At 39.0% G+C, this 23,157-nt stretch overlaps 1 protein-coding gene across 6 annotated transcripts in view; it reads right to left on the bottom strand.

Annotated features, from left to right (window-relative positions):
• The window catches only part of Slc38a1 (solute carrier family 38 member 1), a 63,163-nt gene that overhangs the window by 19,177 nt on the left and 20,829 nt on the right, over positions 1-23,157 (bottom strand). For all 6 annotated transcript variants that reach the window (XM_026400614.2, XM_026400615.2, XM_026400613.2 and 3 more), the window contains 2 exons: positions 18,003-18,078; positions 17,606-17,721 (listed from right to left, as the gene is read on the bottom strand). In XM_026400614.2, the coding sequence (XP_026256399.1) occupies positions 17,606-17,721; positions 18,003-18,078 (192 nt within the window). The remainder of the gene's footprint in view (positions 1-17,605; positions 17,722-18,002; positions 18,079-23,157) is intronic.

Here is a 23,157-nt window from a genome sequence, read left to right as displayed (position 1 = left end):
GATGATTCCCGATTTTGTTCCCCACTTTAAAACACAGCAGGATGAAGTGCTCCCACAGCGACGGAAACAATTCTGCTCCCATGTTTAAAGGACAGAACACTGCACCCCACAGGAAAGGACACATAGCGAGTGTCCCAGAGCCTCTGCATTTAACCATTCAATCTATGAAGATTCTATTTCCTCCCTCACAGAATATGAATCTTTCCTTTCATGACTGAAAACTAACATACAACAAAACTTTTTTTTCCCCTTGTCCAGGCCACTAAAAAAGCAAACTGTAAGTGGTAAAATTCTAATAATTCTTCTGGGATATCAGAAACTAGCATTAGCAAGATTAAAATTTAGAAAAGAACACCTCTTTATTTAGATTCTTAGAAATAAGCAGTATGTTGTCTAATTGACTCTAACAGATCCCACAATAGTTTAAGAAAACCAAACACAGAAACCATGACATTTAAAGGAAAACACTGAGAGGAACAATGGGAGAGACCGTGAGGGCTTATTTAAACACTGGTGTTCAGTAGCACGATGCCCCTATTTGTCTAAATAGGTATTTGAACACATAATTATGGCTTCCTGGAAGAGAAACACTAGCTGGTATTCTTGAGTTAACAAAGGGGAACAGGAGTAATTCCTTTTTTCATTTTATCTGGATTATCATTTAAGCCTCCACACTGTTAACCATTGGGCGAAAGTTTTAATACGGCTGGCAAAAAAAAACTGGTGGCTGGAAAAGGCATTTTTACATGATACTTGGGGTTTTGAGATGTTGATATTTCACACTTGTGTCTGGCCTTGACTAGAGGGGATCTAGGGCATGTAACTAGATGGGCCGTGGGGAAGGGGCGGTGGGAAGGTCAGAAGTGTGAAGAATGTGATCAGGAAATTTTGTCTCCTGGGAGAATTGCTAGGGAACTCTAGAGGATTTCTAGACTTGAATCAGGGACAGACCTTCCCAGACGACCTCGGTCTAGATCTACACCCAGTACAAGAAACCGCCACACTCCACGCAAACATACAGGTACCAGATCTGCAAAATATATTCTGAGAGGGGACCCATTAGGCAACTTGTTCTGTTTCTGGATAGTTCTGTGCTTTGGAACTGAGACTGAGCTGAAATCACTGCTGCTATTCTACCCTTGGTCCTCACTTTACCCTCAAGATCTGTTTGAATCTACCTGAAATCTAACCCCTCTTCTACCTAACAATCCCTCCGAAGGTGACTGGACACTTTGACTTAAACACACCTCCAGACTTTTCAACGGTTCATCTTGTGAGAAAGGGTTCAGATGATTTCCTCTTCCAAGGCCTGTGTGCTGAGACAAGCACAACACTACAACTTCAGTTTCTATCCAGATAGTGCAAAGCATGATGTGATTTTCGGTTCTCTTGAGTTGGACATCATATTTCTTTTAAGGCAAACTATTTGGGGATTCATTTTTATGGCAGTCATATCACACTTCTCATTCTTTTTGAGCTCTGGTATAAAATGCTCCTAGGCCAAGTCTGCCTGATTCTAGCCTATCCTGTCTACTTTTTTTAAGTGTAAAATTCCACATCTATTTTTATTACATTTTATCTCTCAAGTCTTGTGCTATCTTTTAAAATTCTTCTTTTTTTTTTTTTGGTTCTACCCATCTCAGCAGCTTCGTATCTTCAGTGTACCTTCATGAAGCCTCTGATCCTGACTGAATAGAACAGGACAATCTGCAAATGACTCACTGTCTAGCTGACAGCTCAAGCCAGAAGCCTGGAAGTCACTGTTGATTTCTTACCTTTTCTCTCATTCCTCATACCCAATTCACAAGCAAAGCTCTCATCATTTCTACCTCCAGAATATATCCCAAATACATAAGCTGCTTTCCCTATCTCCACTGACATCAGTCTAAGGAGCTTATCATCTTTAACTTCTGATAACTTTTACCCATCTCCCTTTTTGTACCTCCTTAGATCTATCCTTCACCCAGTAGCCAGAATCATTTTTTATTTTATTGCTTTTTTGTGTCTCCATCACCAGATTACAGGACAGGCCATGGTGACTGAATTCACCTACTTACCTGTTTACACTCAACACCAAACACACAAACAATAGACTCTTAGCTAAGAATCAGTGAACTTACAAATATTAGGATCTGTTTACACTCGACACCAAACACACAAACAACAGATTCTTAGCTAAGAATCAGTGAATTTACAAATATTAGGATCTCGTTTGCAAGTTAGGTGAGTCTATATCAATACCTTGGTAAAATCAAGACTTATTTAGGATAGTCCCTGTGACCTACTAGTTTATCCAGATGTTGAAAGATGATGTTAGGCTGAGTTAGAAGGTGCACATCTGTAATCTCATCTAATTGGGGGAGAAGGGAACTGAGACAGGAGGGTCACAAGTTCAAGTCCAGTTTTGACGACTTAGTGAGACACTGTTTCAAAATTTTAAAAAATAAGTAAATAAAGGGCTAGCGATATAGCTCAGCGGTAGAGCATCTCTGGGTTCAATCCTCAGTATCAAAAAAGAAAAAGTTAATTTAATGCCATTTAGGGAAGTTTTAAGTCTCTTTGGAACAATATTTTCTGTGTTAACTGCACATAAACAAGCCATTTAGTAATTTGCTATATAACATTGCTTGGAGTCCACTTTTTGGCCACTTTTGAAAGCTGGGATGAAATCTGCCTACTTCCAATCCTCAGGGATACTCCTGCTCTCCATGAGTTCTTAAATATTTGTGACAGAGGTTTAAGATACATTTACTCTATTTGCTACTAGAAAATTTGACTCATATCAAACAATGAACTTCTACACACTTATGTTTTGAATCATATTGACAGGAATGTAATTCTTTATTCTTCCATAACTTACCCAAAGATTCTATGGATGAAGTTACAATAAATTTCATTTTTAAAATACAATGAGAATAAGATGGAAAGCTTCGACAACAAACAGAACCAAAATATTTAAGGTGGCTGAAATGCTCTATACCATGATCACAAGTGTAATCAGGTAAACTTATCAAATCCTCTCCTTTGAACTGGGGATTTTATTGTATATAAAGTATACCTAACAACAAAAACAAACAACCTCAGAAGACTTTAAGGGAGATGCAACTATATTTTTAAAAGCCTTGTTATACAGCAAGATTCAAGTGACACTCCCAACCCAGCATCAGAGCCCTTGCGAGGGGTGGAGGTGAAGCAGCTGTCACTGCTTTGGATCCAGAAATAGCTCAGATGGGGGTGTTGGGGGCTGGTTCCCAGCTGAGTGCTTTCAACTCCTCCAGGACCCGCTGTTTTCAAAAGAACAGAGAACCCGTACCAGCCCTCTGGAGCATGACTCTCCCTTGCCAAAGCTGAAAGGAGCTAATTGGGCAGGTATGGGCTGGGACCTGAAATTCTGCATTCTAACAAGCATTCCAAAAATGCTTGTGCTTGCTGGTCCATGGACCACACATGGAGGGCTGAGGTTTAAAGCCTCCCAGTTAGATGCTGTGGTGCATGCTTGTAATCCCAGCTACTTGGAGGAAAAATTTAAAAAATGAAACAATCTGAGACAGGAAAACTGCAAGTTCGAGACCAGCCTGGGCAACTTAGCAAGACCCTTTCTCAAAATTAAATTAAAAGCATTCCCCAGTCTTTTTAGCTTGATTGGTAGTGTGCCCAATCTGGCACTGGGTTCACCCCCCAGTTCCAAGAGAAAAAAATAAAATAAAAAAAGGCTCAAGCTCTGGCCCCATAAATCTCAGTTGTTTCTGTTTCTCAGCCAGGTAGTCTGCCACACTGTCTGGGCCAGCGTGATAGCTCCATTGTCTGGAACATAGACCCATAGTTATCCAGGTCAGACTGCAATGAAAGGAAGCACTTCACAGCTGAATTGCACGTTTTTGGGTTGATTTCCTTAAGCTTTCCTTACTTCACCAGGATATATATTTAAACATTATTTTCAAATTCTTCTCCTCCATGTTGCTCTTTCTAAAAGTGATCTGAGGCTCACCACACTATATAATGCTTCCTCATCTTTCTTTTTTGGTCAGCTGGTCCTATATTGAAATATTTTTCTTTGTCCTTCTTAACTAGCTGGGCATCCCACTCATCCCACTGCTGTCATCTAGGATGTCACTAGGGTGGTGGCCATCAGCATCTCAGCCCAGAGACTGGGCAGTCCCTGGGATCTCCTTAAGGGTTCCAGAAAGTTCTTTGGCTAAATGTCATTGCCATATCTGTTGGGCAATGTTGGAGGTCTCATAAAAAGTCATATTCCTCTGTTTGAAGTTTTTCTATTTCTTTCTGTCTCTTCATGATTCCTTGAGGCTTTGAAGATCAAGGTAGAGGTAGAAGCCTCAATCCGGGCCTATCTGTCCTAAAGGTCAGCTTCACTATAATCCTCAGCTCTGTTTAGTCACCAGTTGCCTTGGCAATGAATCATCAATCTGTTTTGGAGGCTGATTCAGGGGTGCGATCTCAGGATCCAGCGTGGACGTGGCACCTGCCTGCTGATAGTCCACCTCAGGCACAGAGTGTTGATCTCAATGGGATCAAAACTGGGTTGCGCAGTAGGAGCAGCTGGTGCTGGATGAACCTGGATCACGACAACTGAAGAAAGTTGCACCTTCGCCTCCTCCAAAGCCAAAAACCTAATTCTTCCTCTTCTAAATCCAGTTGGAAGCATAAAACTTCAACCATCCTCAATTAAGTGAACAGAACAATCTGTAAAAAAAACTCCCTGAGCTAGAATTTTTAAAATGGTCTTAATACTTGTTCTGTTTTTATTTATGTCAACCCACAACCCTCACTTCAAAACTCAGACATACTGCTGGTTGAGAAAAAATTAAAATCCAGTACCAAAGAACTAGATAAACCAAGGGAAGCACGTTGCTTTTTGGTTGATCATCTTCCTGCAGCCCTGACCCTCTGCTGCTGGCCTCTCTCTCTCCTGTTCCTACCTCTTACCTCCCTGCTTTCCCAACCATCCCTGCTGTCCACCTGCACCTCTTCATTCATCTTTGTTACCTCTCATCGTCTTCCATCCCACCTCCCATTCCTCCAAGGGAAATATGTGTACGGAGAGAATGAAGATCTGAAAACTGTTGACAGAGGACAGACCTTCCTGAAAGTCATGGAGGGGCTGGGCAGCGTGGAGGACTCAACTGTTGATGGAGACCGAGAACGTGAAGTGCTGTCTGTCTGCGTGGTTGGAAAACTCAGAACCAGGACGGTGTGCTGGACAGTCAGTGGAAAAGGAAGCAGAGTACGAGCAAGTGAGGGACCTTGATATTTAATGTGGACAGAGAAAGAGGCACTGACCAGAGGTTCTCCATGAGCTTCAAGGCCAGGAACAGGTCCTGTCCTGTGGAAGCCATGCCAGGTGGGAGGCTTACATGAAGAGGCAAAGGACACAGGGAAAGAATCCTTTATTTAATGAGAGCTCAAATGGAAGGAGACGCCTGAAAGTGAAGAGAGGGACGAGGGTTTTGAGTCCCCTAGTTCATATGAATATTTTAGATATTCTGAAAAATTCAAAATTATCTTTTGCATCAAGTTTCTTGAACTTTATTTTATTTTATTTTATTTATTTATTTATTTATTTATTTGGTACAGGGGATTGAAATCAGGAGGCACTGGACCACAGAGACACATCCCCAGCCCTATTTTGTATTTTAGAGAACTCACTGAACTTGCAATCCTCCTGCCTCAGCCTCCCAAGCCGCTGGGATTACAGGTGTGCACCACTGTGGCCAGCAGCTTTAATTTATTTTAATGGGAATTCAGTATGATTAATAAAATACTTTATTGGTTATTAGCAATGATAAATTTTAGAGTATTCACTATATGTCAGGTCTATCAAATGCATTTTTTCTGGTGGTGGGATGTACTGGTACACTTTGGTAGTGGTACACTTTACCACTAAGCTACAACGCCAGTTCCTTTTTATTTTTATTTTGAGACAAGGTGTTGCTAAATTGCTGAAGCTGGCCTCAAACTTGCAACCCTCCTGCCTCAGCCTCCTGAATTGATGGGATTACAGACATGCACCACCATGCCCAGCACATTTTTTTTTTCATATTTCACTTATAAGTAGGACTATTACATTCCTATTTTGCAGATAACTGAAGTCCAGAGAGATTAAGTATTTTTGCCTAGGGTCACACAGCTAGCATCAGAGGATTAGCACACCGGGCTTAGGTAGCATGTGATTATTTGTAGTATTTCCAAATTGGGCTAGGAAATAAAAGGGATGATTTTAAAATGCTGGCCCAGCAGCAGGTAGGTATCAATTATTTGTACAATTCCTTCCATTTCTTTTCTTATAAGTCAGTCTAAACTCTTTGCTGCAAAACTTCTCTTAAGCTAGCCTTTCGGTTAGGTACTTTCCCTTGTCTAGAAAAAGTATCACTGATGTCCAAATCAAATAATACCTAATGTTCATATGATCCTAAAAAGAAAGAAGTATTTAAAAGAGGTATGAAGGCAGAAATAGAAGCTTACCAGTTTAGTTTACCAGTTTAGCTTTGTGGGGTTAAAAAGTTAGCAGGAAGTCTGAGCTTAAATGAGGAAGTTGTACTAGTAAGAAAGAAAGCCGTGTGCTACTACCACTTCCTGTTTTTGCCTATAGTTGGTAAAGCACTGTGGGTTTTGTGGGTGCTTCATTTATAACTGCTGACACCTCCTCCTTCCTGTTCTTGCATTCCATAAGGACATCTGCTGGTTGCTCTTCTCCTCAAACCTACATCCTTACCCTTTAAAATGATGCCCCTCTTTTCATACTCCAAAGGTGAAAAATTCCACATACCATTAAAATAGACAAATATGCAGTTCTTGGTGGGTATTTTGGACTTTTCCCCAGTAGAATGGTAGATGTGGGGTTTCATTCATACTTTGACACTCCATTTCCATGGTAATGTTGCACACTTAAGGAGATGAGGTACAACAGCAATGCCCAATGGACATGTTGCCATACTCACCTTATTCCAGGAATCAGTGTGATTCTGGGCAAGCCACTTAACCTCTGAGAATTTTAGTTTCTTTATAAAATGGGGATGATAAATAGGGTAGTTATAGAGAGTCCATGAAACAATGTATATATTAAAACTATCTTATTCTTTTTAAAAACCTTTTAAAAAATAAAAACTCTTCTGAGTTAGCAAGCCACACAAAAAGGGACTGTGGGTAGCTTTGGTCTATGGGCTGTCATGTGCCGACCAACCCTTGATATAGATGTAGATCTTTGATACCATGTGCCTGATATAAGGAGAAGTCTGTGGCCAGAGAACAAAGCAAAACTAACCAGTCCACACAGGAGCTGTTTCCTAATCTATTAAACCAACTACCACTCTGTGAGTAATAAAAGTTCAAGCTAACCTTGCCAATCTAACTCTCCGAACTACATTTAAACTATCCTACTCTGCTGATACCTACCCAGTCTCCTGCAAGCCAGAACGTGAATGGAAGAGGCATTCTACACATCATGGAGATGAATTATGCTGTTAAAATCATGGACAGTAGAGTTGTATTTTGCAAGCTAAGAAAAATACAGTGGACCCAAACAGAGGCCACCCCGTTGTCCTTGGGTTAGCACCAAGGTATCTGAGCACAAAAGAAGTGAACTCTTGTGCATGGACACGTGCACACACACATACGCACACATGCGTGCGCACACACACACACACACACACAGGCACACACACACGCACACATATTCCTATCTTTCCAGGCCAAGAGAATTGAATTCTTAGAACCCCTTATCAGATGCATGATAGATGACTCATAAGCTAAATGCTCAACTTTTAAAACAATGGATGGGACTCTTCTCCTACTCATGCCAACTCTTTCTGTTTACAAAATAGACACTCATTGTTAGCATGACACTCACTTTCCCACTTCCCTATTTCTGAAAAGCTTCTAAATCCAATGAATTTCAATAGAATTCAGTGGCACTGCCACTGTCCTTTTTCACATGTATTTCAACTGCTGGCAAACCTCAATGTGCCACTTCTCCCGTTCCAGGATTATTATTTCCAAACAATAGACCCCGATGCCAATAATTTTTGCTGCCAGCTGAGGGACAGCACTTTTCAGATCATTTCTAAGGAACCATGACTATAACTCAAAGAATTTTAAAAACAAGTAACTGATTGACAAGACAGAAGACGAATATGCCCATTATCCAAGGACCTCCTAGGATCATCCGGAAGAGTAGGGTTTCCTTACTGACTCTTTTAAATACCCCATTTTTATATCACGAGATCCTATTTGGTCTTTCCTTGGAACTGTGCAGAGGAAAAAAAGGACGTAACATTTACAAGGAATAGCTCAGAAAATGTCACAAAAACCATCTTTGTTACCACTAAATGCAAAATTATCATCTTGATAGGCGTCACTCCAACTTTTTAGAATACATATGAAGTAACCAAGCAATGGCAGTTCAAGAACAGGGAGAAAATTTGCAAAGGTACAGGGCAATCTCAACCCAATCTGGAGTTTGCTGACAGATACTGAGAGACAGAGAGCTCTGTTGAGGTAGTTGTTTAAAATGAATATAAACCTCCTCATAAAATGAGAACATTTCTATGAAAGGACAACAAACTAGTTCCCACAATGTAGGAACAGGTACTTAGGGCCATGTGTTGATGAGTCTGTAGTTCCAATTTTATCTGTCTACCCTTAATGTGGGCGCAATTGTAAAATGCTGAATTTAAAGAGAAGAGAGACCTAGTAATCTAATCTCAGTTGACAAACACCCTTATTTTATTTTATCTTTACTAGGTGGCTATTTACTGGTTTGTTTGTAAACACTAGTTACAGACAACAAAATGATGTATTCTCTTATTGATAAAATAATGACAAATGGCCCACCAAGGCAAATATTAGGAGAAAGGGAAAAATTCAGCTACAATGAAAGCAAACAACCCACCACAAAATGAAGGTCATTGCTGTAAACTGACAATGACAATTACTGTCCTTTTTGCAAACAGCAATTTAACAACAAATGCCATTTTGCAATACTAACCTCACACTGTATTTCTTAACAATCTTTGAACTATTCTGAATTTTCAAATGAAGGAGACATTCTTAAGGAAACTAATAATCAGTGAGTTCCAGAACCTTCTGATTATTATCATTTCATCTCCATGGCCAACTAAAAATCTGAGGGTAAACTAAACCTTTTGGTTGACTTTGTGTCTCCTCTGTAAGTGCAACAATGATAAGAGCCAATGTTTTGTTCTAAAGCTTTGCTTTTTGTTTTGCGAAATATAATGCTTACATAATCATTCATTCATTTCAATAGACTCTATTGAGAAATACCTATATGCAAGCACTGTTCTAGATCCTCTTGGGGGTAAGGATCACAATTTGAATGAACAAGGAAAAATTTAACATGAATTCTGTTAAGTATTACCATCCTGTTACTTACTTACTGGAAATGTAGAGATTACACTGAAAAGTAAAGGAAGAGAAATCTCCCTTCCACTTTTGAGGATCAGAGAAGCACCTCTGGAGGAGATGGCATCTGCCCTGAGTCTTACAGGACTGCCAGGATTCAGAAGCATGGAGAGATGAGGTGGGGTGGGGTGAAGTGGAGGCACCTCAGCTTCTATAGGTTGGGAGATAACCAATGTGGCCAAAGCACAAGGCATAAGGTTGAAAACAGAATTTGGACCAGGCAGCACCACACTGATTTCTCATTTGAGCTCTTGTGGTCTATAGACAACAAAAATATTTTCTCAAGTTTTCTTTAGGTAAGAGGAAAAGGAGTTTTATTATATTGGTTTTAAGTTCTCTAGAGACCAATTTTTTCAACTAGTTTTTTCCTCCTAAAAGTACATTGCAAAAATAAATTCAAAGAGTATAAATTTTCCATCTCTACTCCACTCCCAGACTCTCTCACTCTCCAGAAGTTCCCACCATCAATAGTTTTCTTGTCCAACCCCCTCAGATATTCTGGGCAAGAGGTACACAAATATACAGTCTCCATCCGTGCTCGCTGCCATCCAATATTCAGTTTGCTTTCACATAATAATATTATAATCTACAATAAAAATGCTCTTGGGAAACATGCCTATTTTTCTCCTTAGTAATAATCTTATATTCTATTTTATGAAACTACCATGATTATTTAACCAATTTCCTAATGATGAACTTGGTCTTATTTGTCTTTGCTACTATGTGGTGTTCAATTTTTAATAACAGAAAAAGTTAGTTACCTCTTTGCTGGGAATTAAGTTCAAGGGCTCCTGAGGCAGTAGGAAATCCTTAAACTGCACATGAGGAAAAGCATGAAAAACACAAAGTTGCTGTTGAGCAGTTCAGCTGCTCTACTGGTTTTGTAATATACTGTAGGCATATGTTCTACTCACTGTGACCAAGAACTTGACCACCCTTGCTCTACAGTTTGGTACACTTGATACTGAAAAGCTGTTTTTATTACAATAACGAGAATGGTTCTTGGTGGAATACTAACACGATAAGTCCAAAAGATAAAAATCCGGAATACTGATGATTTTGCAAGGTGATTTTAAAGCTGAATTATATTGGAAAGTTAAAAGCATTAACTTACAAACATCCATTGATGAGGATAAAGCTTCTCTCATATTGTACATTACCCACGCAGGGCTGGTTTCTGAAGGAGAGGGCAACACTAAAAGGCAGTCCAGGGCTTTTGATCTCACTGGTTCTGGAGTTGAGCAAGCCTATCTCCTCTACATCCTAACTCATGATCATATGTAAGTTGTTAAGCCTCACTTAGTTCACCTGTAGAGTGGGCTATATGTACCTCCTTGTGCTGTTGGGGGGGATTAAATATGATAACGTGGTATACATAGTTACCTACACAGTAGAAGTTCAATATATGTTAACCATTATTTATTGTCTAATAATAACCACAGTACTTGAACAAATATTTACTATATACCAGGCACTACTAGTACCCTCTGCATCTCTTTTCTCTTACACATTAATATATGCATGCACGTGCATGCACACACACCGCACATTCATTTACCCCTCACAGCAGGGATTAATACTGATGAATAAAATTCTCCTTGCATGTCACTTTTCAAAGTGTGTTTTAAATACATTTGCATTTCCACAACCAGGACCCAAGTGTGGTAGAAAACAAGAGAGACAAAAAAGTCTGGAATTCTAATCAACCAAAATTAAAAAAAAAAAAACAACTATTATTTTGTATAGATTGCAATGCTATTTGACAATATTATGTATTACGTCAAAGGGATTGTTTACACACTCACTGGGGTTTCTTTTGTTTTTATGTTTTGCATGTGTATAAATGTGTGTGTGTTAATGGAGATTAAAGCCAGGTTTGCTCTACCACTGTGCTATCTCCACCCCGCTTTTTGTTTTTTTATTTTGAGACAAGGTCTCACTAAGTTTCCCAGGCTGCCCTCATGCACCATCCTGTCCAGTTACACACTCATTGTTTACAATAAACTCTAACATCTCAGAAGTGTCATGAGTTTCACTGTCCTCATTCATAGTTGTAAACTTAAGGGATACATTATTTAAATAAAAATCATGTATCGCTTTATCAGATTCTGTATAGTTTAATAAACACCTCATTTACCTAGCATTATAAGGAGATGATATGTTCTAAAGAGATAAATTTTCTATAAAATGCATGCCTTTAATGGAAATATTTAGAAAGCATGACAAAACATAACCCACCATTCTTTCATGTCGATACTAACTTTTAACTCCTACTTTTGTGATGACAGCATTATGGGGATACTTAGGAAAATAAAGAAGTTACATGGGAGGAAATTTCTTTGGCACCTATTGCCTTTTCTTTGGATTCCCAATCGAAATGGAATCTCAATTCATAGGAACCCTTTGCCCTGAGCACTTGTGTCTCAGTATATCCCTTACTACTGCCTCCAGCTATGGCCCCATTTGTTTCCCACAGAAAATTATACCTTCGAAACAAGTGTAAATTGAGATTCCGCACAAGCATACTTCCTGTTTATCAGAAGGCATCATAAGACCTCAGAAGCCGGGCACCATCGTGCACACCTATGACTTGAGAGGCTGAGGCAGGAGGATGTCGAGTTCAAAGCCAGCTTTAGCAACTTAGCAAAGCCCTGAGCAACTTAGCAAGACCCTGTCTCTAAATAAAAAAATGACAATAGGCTGGAGATGGGGCTCATTGGTTAAGTGCCCCTGGGTTCAATTCCTGGTACTGAAAAAAAAAAAAAAGAAAAGCAACAAAACAAAACACCTCAGAATTCAGGAAAATGCAAAATCTAACAGCATTCTTACAATGTGCAGAACTCACTGAATCAAATTGAATTGAATAGATGCGTGGGTTGAACAGGAATAACAGCCATTACTCTAGGTTAAAAAAAAAAAAAAAAAAAAAAGCCAGTCCCACACTCAGCCAAGAAACCACACCAACAAGATTCCAGATGACCCCAGCAAAGAGTTCCACCCCAGCCCCAGCGCGACACGGAGGAGCCTTGCCGGCTACGTCTCTAAAGAAGCCAGCACAGTCTTGGGCTCCGTTTCCCTGTTGGCCCATGAGCCTGGAACAGGGCCCTGTACCAGATGAAATGTCCTGAACCTGCCAAATGCTTCTTGGCTTTGAGCAGCTGTGGGAGCAGCTGGTTTTACAACAGTCACAGAGCGAGTCCTTGTTCTAAGGTGGGAGAGTCCTGTGTGTCATGAGACACTTTTTAAGTTTGACTCTTTATACTACTACCTTCAGGAGCTTTCACCAAAGATTTGGTGTGTTCTGCTCGCTATTTCTGTGTCTTACGAAGAACTAAATGACCTAGAATAGTTTCATCCAGGGGAAATCTTTCAACTATAAAAGTCAAGATTATCCAATTCTTTGCTCATTCAGAAGCAAAAGAGTCATGAGATAGGAGATCAATTATCCCTGAGCCAGTATAGTTAAAAATCAATTGATGTGAGGAAAGAGGGAAGTGATATTGGCCAAACTGTATTGTTGCGCTGTGTGCATGTACAAATATGTAACAACAAATCCCATCAATATGTACAACTATAATGCACCAACAAAAAATGTGGAAAAAAATTAACCGATTTCCAAGAACGGTAGATTGGATACAAGGATTTACTCCTCCTCCCTTTTAATATAAAAGTAAAGGGATTTGATTTTACTCTTTTCAAGGTGTAAAGCTGCTGAGACAATAAGAATATGAGGAAAGACAATTGTTTCAGAAGCTGGAAGGTGGACAGAACTGAATCTGAAATGACAGTGGACAGAGCCAAGACCAACCCAATTTTTACCACAGAATCCTCAAAACACTCTGGTGGCATTACTGGAAGTAAGGGACAATGGAAGGGATCAATTAATATGCTGAATATGTTGAGTGCTCTTGAAGGGGCAGGCTTGCTTTTCCTCCATAAAGCTGAGCCGTCGCTCTTTTCTCCATCTTAACAGAGTTTGAAGATACTGGACAGTTTAAAATACAGACCTCTGGGTGAGGAATTAGGCACAATTTGGGGATAGGGCACTGTGATGAGAATTAGGGATTCAGGGAACACAGGCATGCTGTGATAGTCCCAACAGCCCCCTCCTCTGACTTGGTCCCCAGAAAGACAACACCCAGGCCCAGACCCTGCAGGAATTGCAAGATCTTCTCTGTGTGATCCAAAGAGCTAAAGAGGAAGCATCCTAGAGAAACTGACATGGGGTAGGCACATAGCTCTGTGGTAGAGGGCTTGCCTAGCATGCATGAGGCCCTGGGTTCATGGTCTCAAGAATCAGCACTGAGAAAGAAAGAAATAAAGGAAGGAAGGAAGGAAGGAAGGAAGGAAGGAAGGAAGGAAGGAAGGAAGGAAGGAAGGAAGGAGATTTGATAGAGAAACTGACACTGGTGGCTCCTCAGGTAAAGGGTTATGAAGAGCACCTTGAGTGAAGTTGTTACAAACTGGCCCCGTGTGCACCCACAAGGTTCCAGTCAGCCTTGCTTTTCTGCATTCTTGAATATAACAGACAAGGAAGAGCCACCTGACATCTGAGGAAAGAATCCAAAACAATAAAACAAACATCACCTTGCACAAAAGGATACAATCCTTAGAAAATCTCTAAGACAAATGGTCCAGTTTCTTCAACAAATTACATGGAAAACAAGGAGAGAGACAGCAGACCCTGTATAGATTAGGAGACTTCAAACACATAATAACCAACAGTTGCACTGTATGAACCTTATTTGAGTACTGGGGATTTGAAAAAATCCAACTGTTTTGGTTTGTTTAAATATGAAATCATCAGTGATTTAAATATTAGTTGGATATTCAATATTAAGGAACTGTTGTTAATTGTTGGTTTTAGGTATGACATATTATGGTTATGTTTTAAGAGTTCTTATATGTTATACGTTATATGTTAGTTCTTATATGTTATATATACGGAAATATTTATGGATGAAATGATATGACGGTTGAGATTTGCTTCAAGACAATCTAGGTGTGGATTGATTAAATAATTGTGGCCATAGGATGAGGGAACATGAAAATCTTTTATATTATTCTATGTTTGAAATTTTCCACAATGGAGAAAAACTATCATAAGAATTCTCAGAGAAGACAATGACCCTAAGACTTCTGACCCTGAGACAGAACCAAAATAACATTAAGAAAGGGAACATTCAGAGTATTTTAGAAAGCTCCTATAAATAAAAAACTAATAACAAAAATAATATAGTCACTAAAGAGCTAGGGGAAAAAATTGACAAATCCCAAGGAGTACAGCTAAATGTTATTAGAAATGAAAATTTAAAAAATATTTTAAAAGTTGGAGGACCAGTCCAGAAGGTCCAAAATCTGGGTAATGGTTCCAGGAGAGAAAAGAAAAACAAGAGGAAATAATTCATTAACATAATAATTTAAAGTTCCCCAAACTGAAGACCATGGATTTCTAAAAGGACACATCAACTGCTCACACAAAAAATGAAAACAGGCCCACAGCACGGCTCCACGAGGTCACTGTGAAACTGCGCAACACTGCAACAAAGAGATTCAGCAAGTTTCCAGAAAAAATAAAACCCCAAACTGGACTATATATAAAAGATTAGGAATCAGAAGTATTTGGAATCTCACAACAGAAAAATCTCAAAGGCAATGGAGCAATATCTTCAAACTTCTGAGGGAAAATTATCACCAATACAGAGTTCTATATCTAGCCAAACTGCCAATCAAAGACGAAGCTGGATAAATCTTAAATTTGGTCTTTTCGTGTTATCCCATAATTCATGGTTTTTTACTATCCTCTCTGCAAGATCAACTTTATTTTCAAGGTTATATATTTTGTCTTCTTTGCCTGAGGCTCTGTCTTCCAAGTGGTCTAGTCTGGTGATAATGTTTTCCATTGAATTTTTAATTGGGTTTATTGATTTCTTCTTTTCAAGGAATAGAGTTACTTTGGATTAGATAGAGGGGAGTGAAGGAGGGGAGGGGTAGAGAGGTAGGAAGATAGTAGAATGACTTTGACATTATTACCCTATGTACATATATGACTACACGACTGGTGATTCTTCATCATGTACAACCAGAAGAATGAAAAATTATACTCCATTTATGTGTGATGTGTCAAAAATACATTCTACTGTCATTTATAAGTAATTAGAACAAAATTTTTTTAAAAAAAGAAGCTTCTTCATTTGATGCAACTCCACTAATCTATTTTTGATTTGTTATCTGTGTTTTTTATATCATTCCTTTGAAATCACTGCCAAGACCACAGTCATAGAGTTTACCCTCGTTTTTTTTTCCGGGACTTTTATAGCCTTGGTTCTTTTTTTTTTTTTTTTTTTTTTTTAAGTCTTTAGTTCATTTCAAGCTTTATTTTTCTGTAAGACATAAAATCTGGGTCCAATTTCATCATTATGCATGTGAATATTCTGTTGTCCCAATTCTACTGGGAGTTGTTCCTTGGTCTAATATTGCATCCTTGGTGAAGATCAGTTGACTATATATGGGATTTAGTTCTGGGCTCGTATTCTGTTCCACCAATTTGTATGCCTTTTTTTTTTTAATGTCACTACCATATTATTTCAATTCCTACAGTTTTGTATTTTAAAATAAAGAAAAGAGATGCCTCCAAAACAAAAACAAAAACAAACAGACAAAAAAAAGATGAAAGTAGAATCAAAACATTTTTCAGACACGAAACTCAAAAACTTTATTCCCATTCATGTTTTTCACAGCAATAACAGCAAGGAAATAAAACTAGAAAGAGGAAGAAATGAAATACAGCAAACAAGGGTTCTACCACAGAAGAGGAGTGAAGGGAATCCCCAGAAAGGTGACAAAGAGAGATTCCCATTGCAAGTTACTCCCTATGCCTCGGTTCCCTATCTGTGAAATGGGGAACTGTCGATAGTATGGTACCTACCTTGTAGAGCTGTCAGGATGCAGAATAAAGCGAGAGCTGCAAGAGTTGTTACGCCCATCAAGTAATTGACTTTTTATACTTTAACATATAACTTGATATATTACAATAACTTTTTAAAAAGAAAGAAAGAAATCAATGTAATACACATTTATGAACTCCATGAATTTCTAGCTTTGGAATGACGGAAAGAAGTCACAGAACCATAGGGCTTTGGAGGTTGGCAGGGTTCTGAGATCTGATCTTGTACAATTTCCTTGTCTTAAAGAGAAAGAAAGGGAAGCTTAGAGAGGCTAAGTCACTTGCTTAAGAGTACACCGTCACTTAGAACAGGAGTTGGGACCCAATGTCTCATGTCAATGCACTGAAAATCATAAGTGTAACTACCCAATATGCCTGCAGCATCCTCAGAGTTTCACATATACCAAAAAAAGAAAATAATAATAATAATAATAATATGTCATATCACTCTTAAACCTGGTACTTGGCAACACACACACACACACAATCTGTAGGGTCTCTGTTTCCAAGAAAATGATGCTACCATTAGAAAGACATAACAATGAGAACCAAACAGAGCAAGGTCTGTGAAGCCTTAGTGCAAAACTGGGGAACAGGCAGGGCCAAGAGGACGCACGTGCTCCTGGCCTCACACAGGAAGGTGCCCTGACACTCGGCTCTGCAGGCTGGGGGAGACTTTTCCTGGTATGAATTCTATGATCTGTCTTAATCATGTTCCAGCTGACAACATTTGCAGAAAATCCCATTCAACGGTTGGAGATGAAGTTATTCGAAAAGAAAATTGCCATTTTCTTATCACTGAATCTCAGAGAAAGGGTACAACTCATTTCTCATCTCTGCTTCTTGCACATTTCTTACAAACACCTCTGTAATTGTCTTTGGCGATAGTACATGCTCCATGGCACTCCAAATACCAAAGTGGTGACCGGCTGAGTTAAATATCTTAATATTTTGCCCATTTAGGTGATATGAAAAGAGACAAGAAGAGTACAAGAAAAACTGCTATTTTCAAATGTTTTAATCTTTTTTTTTAAAGGCTATTTCAATTTCTTTAATTAATAAAAAGGTCAGTCTGACGATAAATAAAAGTCTTACTGCTCACATAGCCAAGTTAGACATAAATAAATACGAATTATTTAGAATTATTTCCAATTTCTTCTACGTAGTAACATAAGTATACAGAAAAGTTCTAAAAATGGAAAGTTCTGTCATGCCAATACTCACAGAAAGAGAAGGATTCCAGTGTTGGCCAAGGCAAAGGCGAGTCCCAAAATCCCACTGCCCATGATGGCGTTGCTCAGGTTAAAGACGGACATGCCCAAGGAGGTCGTTCCTGGGATCTGAACAAAGAAACACACGTTCCCACTGAGTCAGTCCGTCTCCAGGAAAGCCCATCAGGCCAAAGCTTTTAAAGCACTACTAGGAACCAGCATGGAAATCCTTTCTGAGTTGAGCTAGTTATTTTTTTTAAATGGGTTACAGGAGAAATTACATAGGATATGTGAGGAATATCCTAGTGTACAGACAACTCTGTTTTTGGTACCATGCTATATGAATTAAAAACAATTGTCCCAATTTATGTGATTAAAAAATAAGTACACTTTATTATAATGACACTTACATATTCATCACATTTCTTTTTTTCCAAATGGCTGTTTGTGAGACTTCTTCTACTTTCACGGTCAGAAATAAACTTGCTGTAAAGACATGCATAATATATTTAACCTTATGATAATGATTTCAAGCTTAACATCAAGACTAAAAATTTATTGCTTACCAAAACATATTACATATGAAAATTTATCAACTGGTTGCCTAAACATGTATTGCCCTATTCGACACCCCCTATTTTTTTTGTTTGTTTGTTTTACCAGAATTACTTGCCTACAATTTTGTTTTACCAAATAAATGCTGAGTGCTCCAAAGTAGGTACCTTGCCTCATTTGTTTTTATATCTCTCACTCTACCTGGTACCAAAAAATACCTGTAACAGATGCTCATTTTGAGATGAAATGAAACACAACTCTAAGTTAAAACAGCTATATATTTTGAATCATTTTCATAATAAATGACAATATTACATACAATGTAAGTTAATTATTTATGTAGATTTTCCTTTAAGTGGAAAATTAGATAACAAGAAAGACTACTATAAACCTGGCATTTTAAAGAATACTAGAGGCAACCTTTCTTCTGAGTTCATTCATACTCTAGGAGTCCAAGAGTTACTAAATAGAAATTCCCTCTCCCTGTTTCATAAATGGAGATTGCTCAGAAAACTTGACCCAGTTATCCCACTCCTTGGAATATACCTAAAGGACTTAAAATCAGCATATTACAGTGACGCAGGCACATCAATGTTTATTAAAGCTCATTTCACAACAGCTAAGCTATGGAACCAACCTAGGTGCCCTTCAACAGATGAATGGATAATAAAAATGTGTGTACATATACACAATGGAATATTACTCAGCCATAAATAAGAATGAAATTATGGCATTTGCTGGCAAATGCATAGAACTGGAGACTATTGTGCTCAGTGAAATAAGCCAATCCCAATAAACTAAAGGCCAAGTGTTCTCTCTGATATGTGGGATGCTAACACACAATAAGGCAGGGGTGAGGGAGAACAGAAATACTTTGGATTATACAAGGGGAAAAGAAGGGAAGGGGGGATGGGAATAAAAGACAGTAGAATAAATCAGACACTACTTTCCTATGTTCATATATGAATACATGAACAATGTAACTCCCCATCGTGTACAACCATACGAATGGGAAGTATACATGGAGTATACTCCATGTATTGCATGATATGTTAAAATACATTCTACCGTCATGTATAACTAAAAAGAATTCTAATTCCTATAGCACCAATTCTAATTCTAATTCCTAATTAGTCTAATTCCTATAGCACTCAGAAAGTTACGGCAGGGGAGGCAGGGCTCATGGTCCACACTTTAGGGGTAAAGCTAGGGCTTTGAGAAAGCATACGGGATTCATAACTTAAGTTCAAATCCTTACCAGGTCTGGGGACCTGGGCATGCCCCACCCTGTCTGCTCAGGGTGAAATGGGAGTGACATGATGACACTGCCCTACAGCACTACTGGGAGAATTCACAGAGAGTGCACGTATAAAACATGGGTCCAGCACCTAGCAGCAGATGAGAGGGACAGACATTAGTCATCCCTCTCCACAGCATGGGAGGGGCCTGAGTTGGGATGGGATACACACAAATATATAGTAGTAAGAATTCAGGGCTGGGGAGGGGGGCTGGGGATGTGGCTCAAGCGGTAGGGTGCTCGCCTGGCATGTGTGCGGTCCGGGTTCGATCCTCAGCACCACATACAAACAAAGATGTTGCGTCCGCCAAGAACTAAAAAATAAATATTAAAAAAAAATTCTCTCTCTCTCTCTTAAAAAAAAAATTCAGGGCTGGGGTTGTGGCTCAGTGGTGGAGCGCTTGCCTCACATGCCTGGGGCCCTGGGTTCGATCCTCAGCACCACATAAAAAAAAAAATAAACAAATAAAAAACATTGTGTCCACATACAACTAAAAAATTCAAAATGCTCTAAGAACCATTAGATTCACTAAATGCATTCAGAGTTGATATCAGAACTTGATGGCCTAAATTTCTAATTTTTAAAAAATCTCTAGTTAAAAAAATAATTTTGTCAAAGGAGGTAAACCACTTCATGTATTCATGTATTCTCAAGACACATTAAGGCTGCTTTTTGGTCCTTCCAGGTGTGGAGATCAATTATCTGACCATGGCTAGAACTAATCACAGTGAATTGTTCATTAATAAGTTTGAAACCACCTAAGCTGAAGTATTAAAGAGCATGTATTTTGAAACTGTGCATTATATTTCCAAACACTTTTTGAGTCATGTTGTACTTCACAATAAGGCATTTTTTTAAAAAATGAATCATATGTTACATTGATGTTGATTTTACTCATCTCCCTTCTTCATCTTTAATCCAAGAGATCTGGTTCTCCCTGGCATTACTTCTCCAAGTTTATACTATTTTGCCAGAATAAGTCAAAGACCAGAAAAAAAATATATACTACAAACTCACTCTGAAGCCATCATGTGCATAAACTGCACAATCCGCAGACCCTGCCAGTCACTGTGAAGGACCACAGTGAAAACCTGGTCTCCAGAAATAGGAGTTCATGCTCCACTTGAAATAAGACCATAGCAGCTAACACCAGTACAGAAATGTTGGCTTGAGCAAAATGAAGATGATAAGGAATCCAGAGAAGGAAAAGCAAGTATTGGGGGGGGATTAGCCATTGGAAACGTAAAAGCATTTAAACCTGAGAAATAGTGTTGCTTGTTTTTAACAACAGCATGGCATCATAGCATTTTTGAACTCTGACAGCTGCATAGCATTGCTGCTAAGGACTGGTTTGGCCTTTCCTTTGTCCTTAACATTCTCAATCTTTTCACAGAATTGAGATTTACAGATCTGGCTGCAGAGGGTCAGGGAAAAGCAGCCTTCCCTTCCAGACTAGCAGCCCAAAGAAGTGTGGGTTCTGGACTTTCCAAAATGGAACTGACTCATATTTAAGTCCTGTTGTTCCATAAAGACTGAATGTAATCAGGCTAATTTGAATGACCAGAACTCAAGTCTACCAAATCTTAACAAGTCCCCCATCTGCCTTTCTTGTGGAGAAAACTTGTTTTCCAAAGAGAATTTCCATTATTTTCAAATTAAGGGAAAAGCCTGAGCATTTTTTTTTTCAAATAAACCCATCAATGGACCATTTTGGCAGATCTCAGTACCAGGCCTGGCCAACACTCCTCAGAGTCGATGGCAGAGGACTGGTGGGCAGAGAAGAAAAGGATGTGGGCAACCTGACATGGGGAAGGGGACATTAAATAGGGTCAAACATTGTGCAACTAGAAGAGCAGAAGACTAAAGTCCCTGCCTGGCCTCCAGCAATTTCCTGTGGAACTGCAGAAGGAGATGAAACTGATTTACAGAGCTGTTCTAAGGCACAACCATTAAGGAATACATTAAAGCCTATTGTTTGCTGAGTGACTCCTCAGCTCTGCCTCTGTTGGTCCACTTTCTGCAGTAAGACTTAATAGATTTTCCCAAAAAAATCTCCACTGGCTTCCCCACTGAATAAGCTTCAGGTACAAATTCCTCACCATGCCATTTCAAGTGCTGCTTAATTTGATTTTGCCTCAGTGTTCAGATCTTAGGTCCCCAAGTGTGGGTGGAGACAAGACAGGGCATTCCCGAGGACAGAGAATGAAAAACAAGGCAGTGGCAGGAATCCCTCTCCCCAGAGGAGCCCTTAGTCCTCCCAGTAAGTCCCCTCCTGCAAGTGAAAACCCTTAGCGATCACAAGTCTTCCTACACTCTGGTTTGAACTGAGTTTTCTCACTCCAACCTACTTACTGCTTTACTCATCCTGAATCCATAGTGATTATATCGTGCACCCTGTGCCTTTTAGCTCCTTCTGTTTGCCTCCACCCCCACACTGGCAATTCCCGGGAATATAAACTGAGTGTGTACTGTCTACTTAGGAATTAGGAAGTAGTTTAAGCTGCAGGAAAATTTAGCTAAAGAAGAATATTTTATTCTCTTTGTGGTGTTTCAACTTTTTCTTCCCTTTAGCTTTTCATAATAGTGCTGAGGATTGACCCCAGGGCCTCATGCATACTAGGCAGGTGCTCTGCCACCCAGCTACATCCCCAGCCTTTTTTCAATTTTACTTTGAAATAGATTCTTGCTAAGTTGCCCAGGCTGGTCTTGAATTTGTGACTCTCCTGCCTCAGCCCTATCAACTAGGTAGAATTTTAAAAATATTTAAAGCTTTTAAATCTTTGTGTTCCTATAAACTTTTTAAAAAATGGATAAAAACCAACCTTTTTTGTAGTGGAAAATTCCATTCAAAATATCTAGGTCAAGCAGCTCATCACAAGTTTCTGTTATCATTTTAAAAACACAACTGTTTGTTAAAAAAGCACTGACCTCACAATGAAATTGACTTAAAATTTCTTTTTATTAACTTAAAATGTGCCATGGGATAAAATGTCTTTGACATGTGATCTTAGGATGATGAAAGTAAAGAGTTTGCACTGGGTCAGTCTGTTCCCATAAAGCAGAATTTGATCAACCATTAGGTAGCCAATTGCTCTGAGAAAACAAAACTAAACCCTACAACGGGTGATTTGGTGACCCCTAATTTAAAAAAAAAAAAATCTTTAGAAGGATAAGAAGAGAAGCAAGCAACATAAAAGCACTTATGTAAAACTAAAAATAAATCAACCACCACAACAATCCAGTTAAGGATGAGTTGTACAATGGAAAGATAATCTTCCTGTTTTAATCTCCATTGCTTAGGTTCTTACTAGATTATAGTGCTTCATTTGAGGATTCAGAACAAAAAAAGAGACAAGAGAGAGTTGAGTGGCTCAGCTTACATGACCTTTCCTCAAGCAAGGAAAAAGGGATCAGAAAAATGAAGAGAAAGAATTAACGAAATAGCAGAGGCGTTTAAAGAGAAGATTGAGAAGCAGGAAAGCCTTGGTTGGTGAATGAACCCCACTAAACATGGAGAAAAGAGGGGCTGGGGATGTGGCTCAAGCGGTAGCGCGCTCGCCTGGCATGCGTGCGGCCCGGGTTCGATCCTCAGCACCACATACAAACAAAGGTGTTGTGTCCGCCGAGAACTAAAAAAATAAATATTAAAAAAAATAAATAAATAAAATTTAAAAAAAAACATGGAGAAAAGAGACTTTAATTGTAACAGGAA

The sequence above is a fragment of the Urocitellus parryii genome, chromosome 5 (genome assembly GCF_045843805.1).
Source record: "Urocitellus parryii isolate mUroPar1 chromosome 5, mUroPar1.hap1, whole genome shotgun sequence".
Lineage (NCBI taxonomy): Eukaryota > Metazoa > Chordata > Mammalia > Rodentia > Sciuridae > Urocitellus > Urocitellus parryii.
Note: the sequence above shows the minus strand (reverse complement) of the source record. Positions and strands in the feature narration are given on the sequence as shown.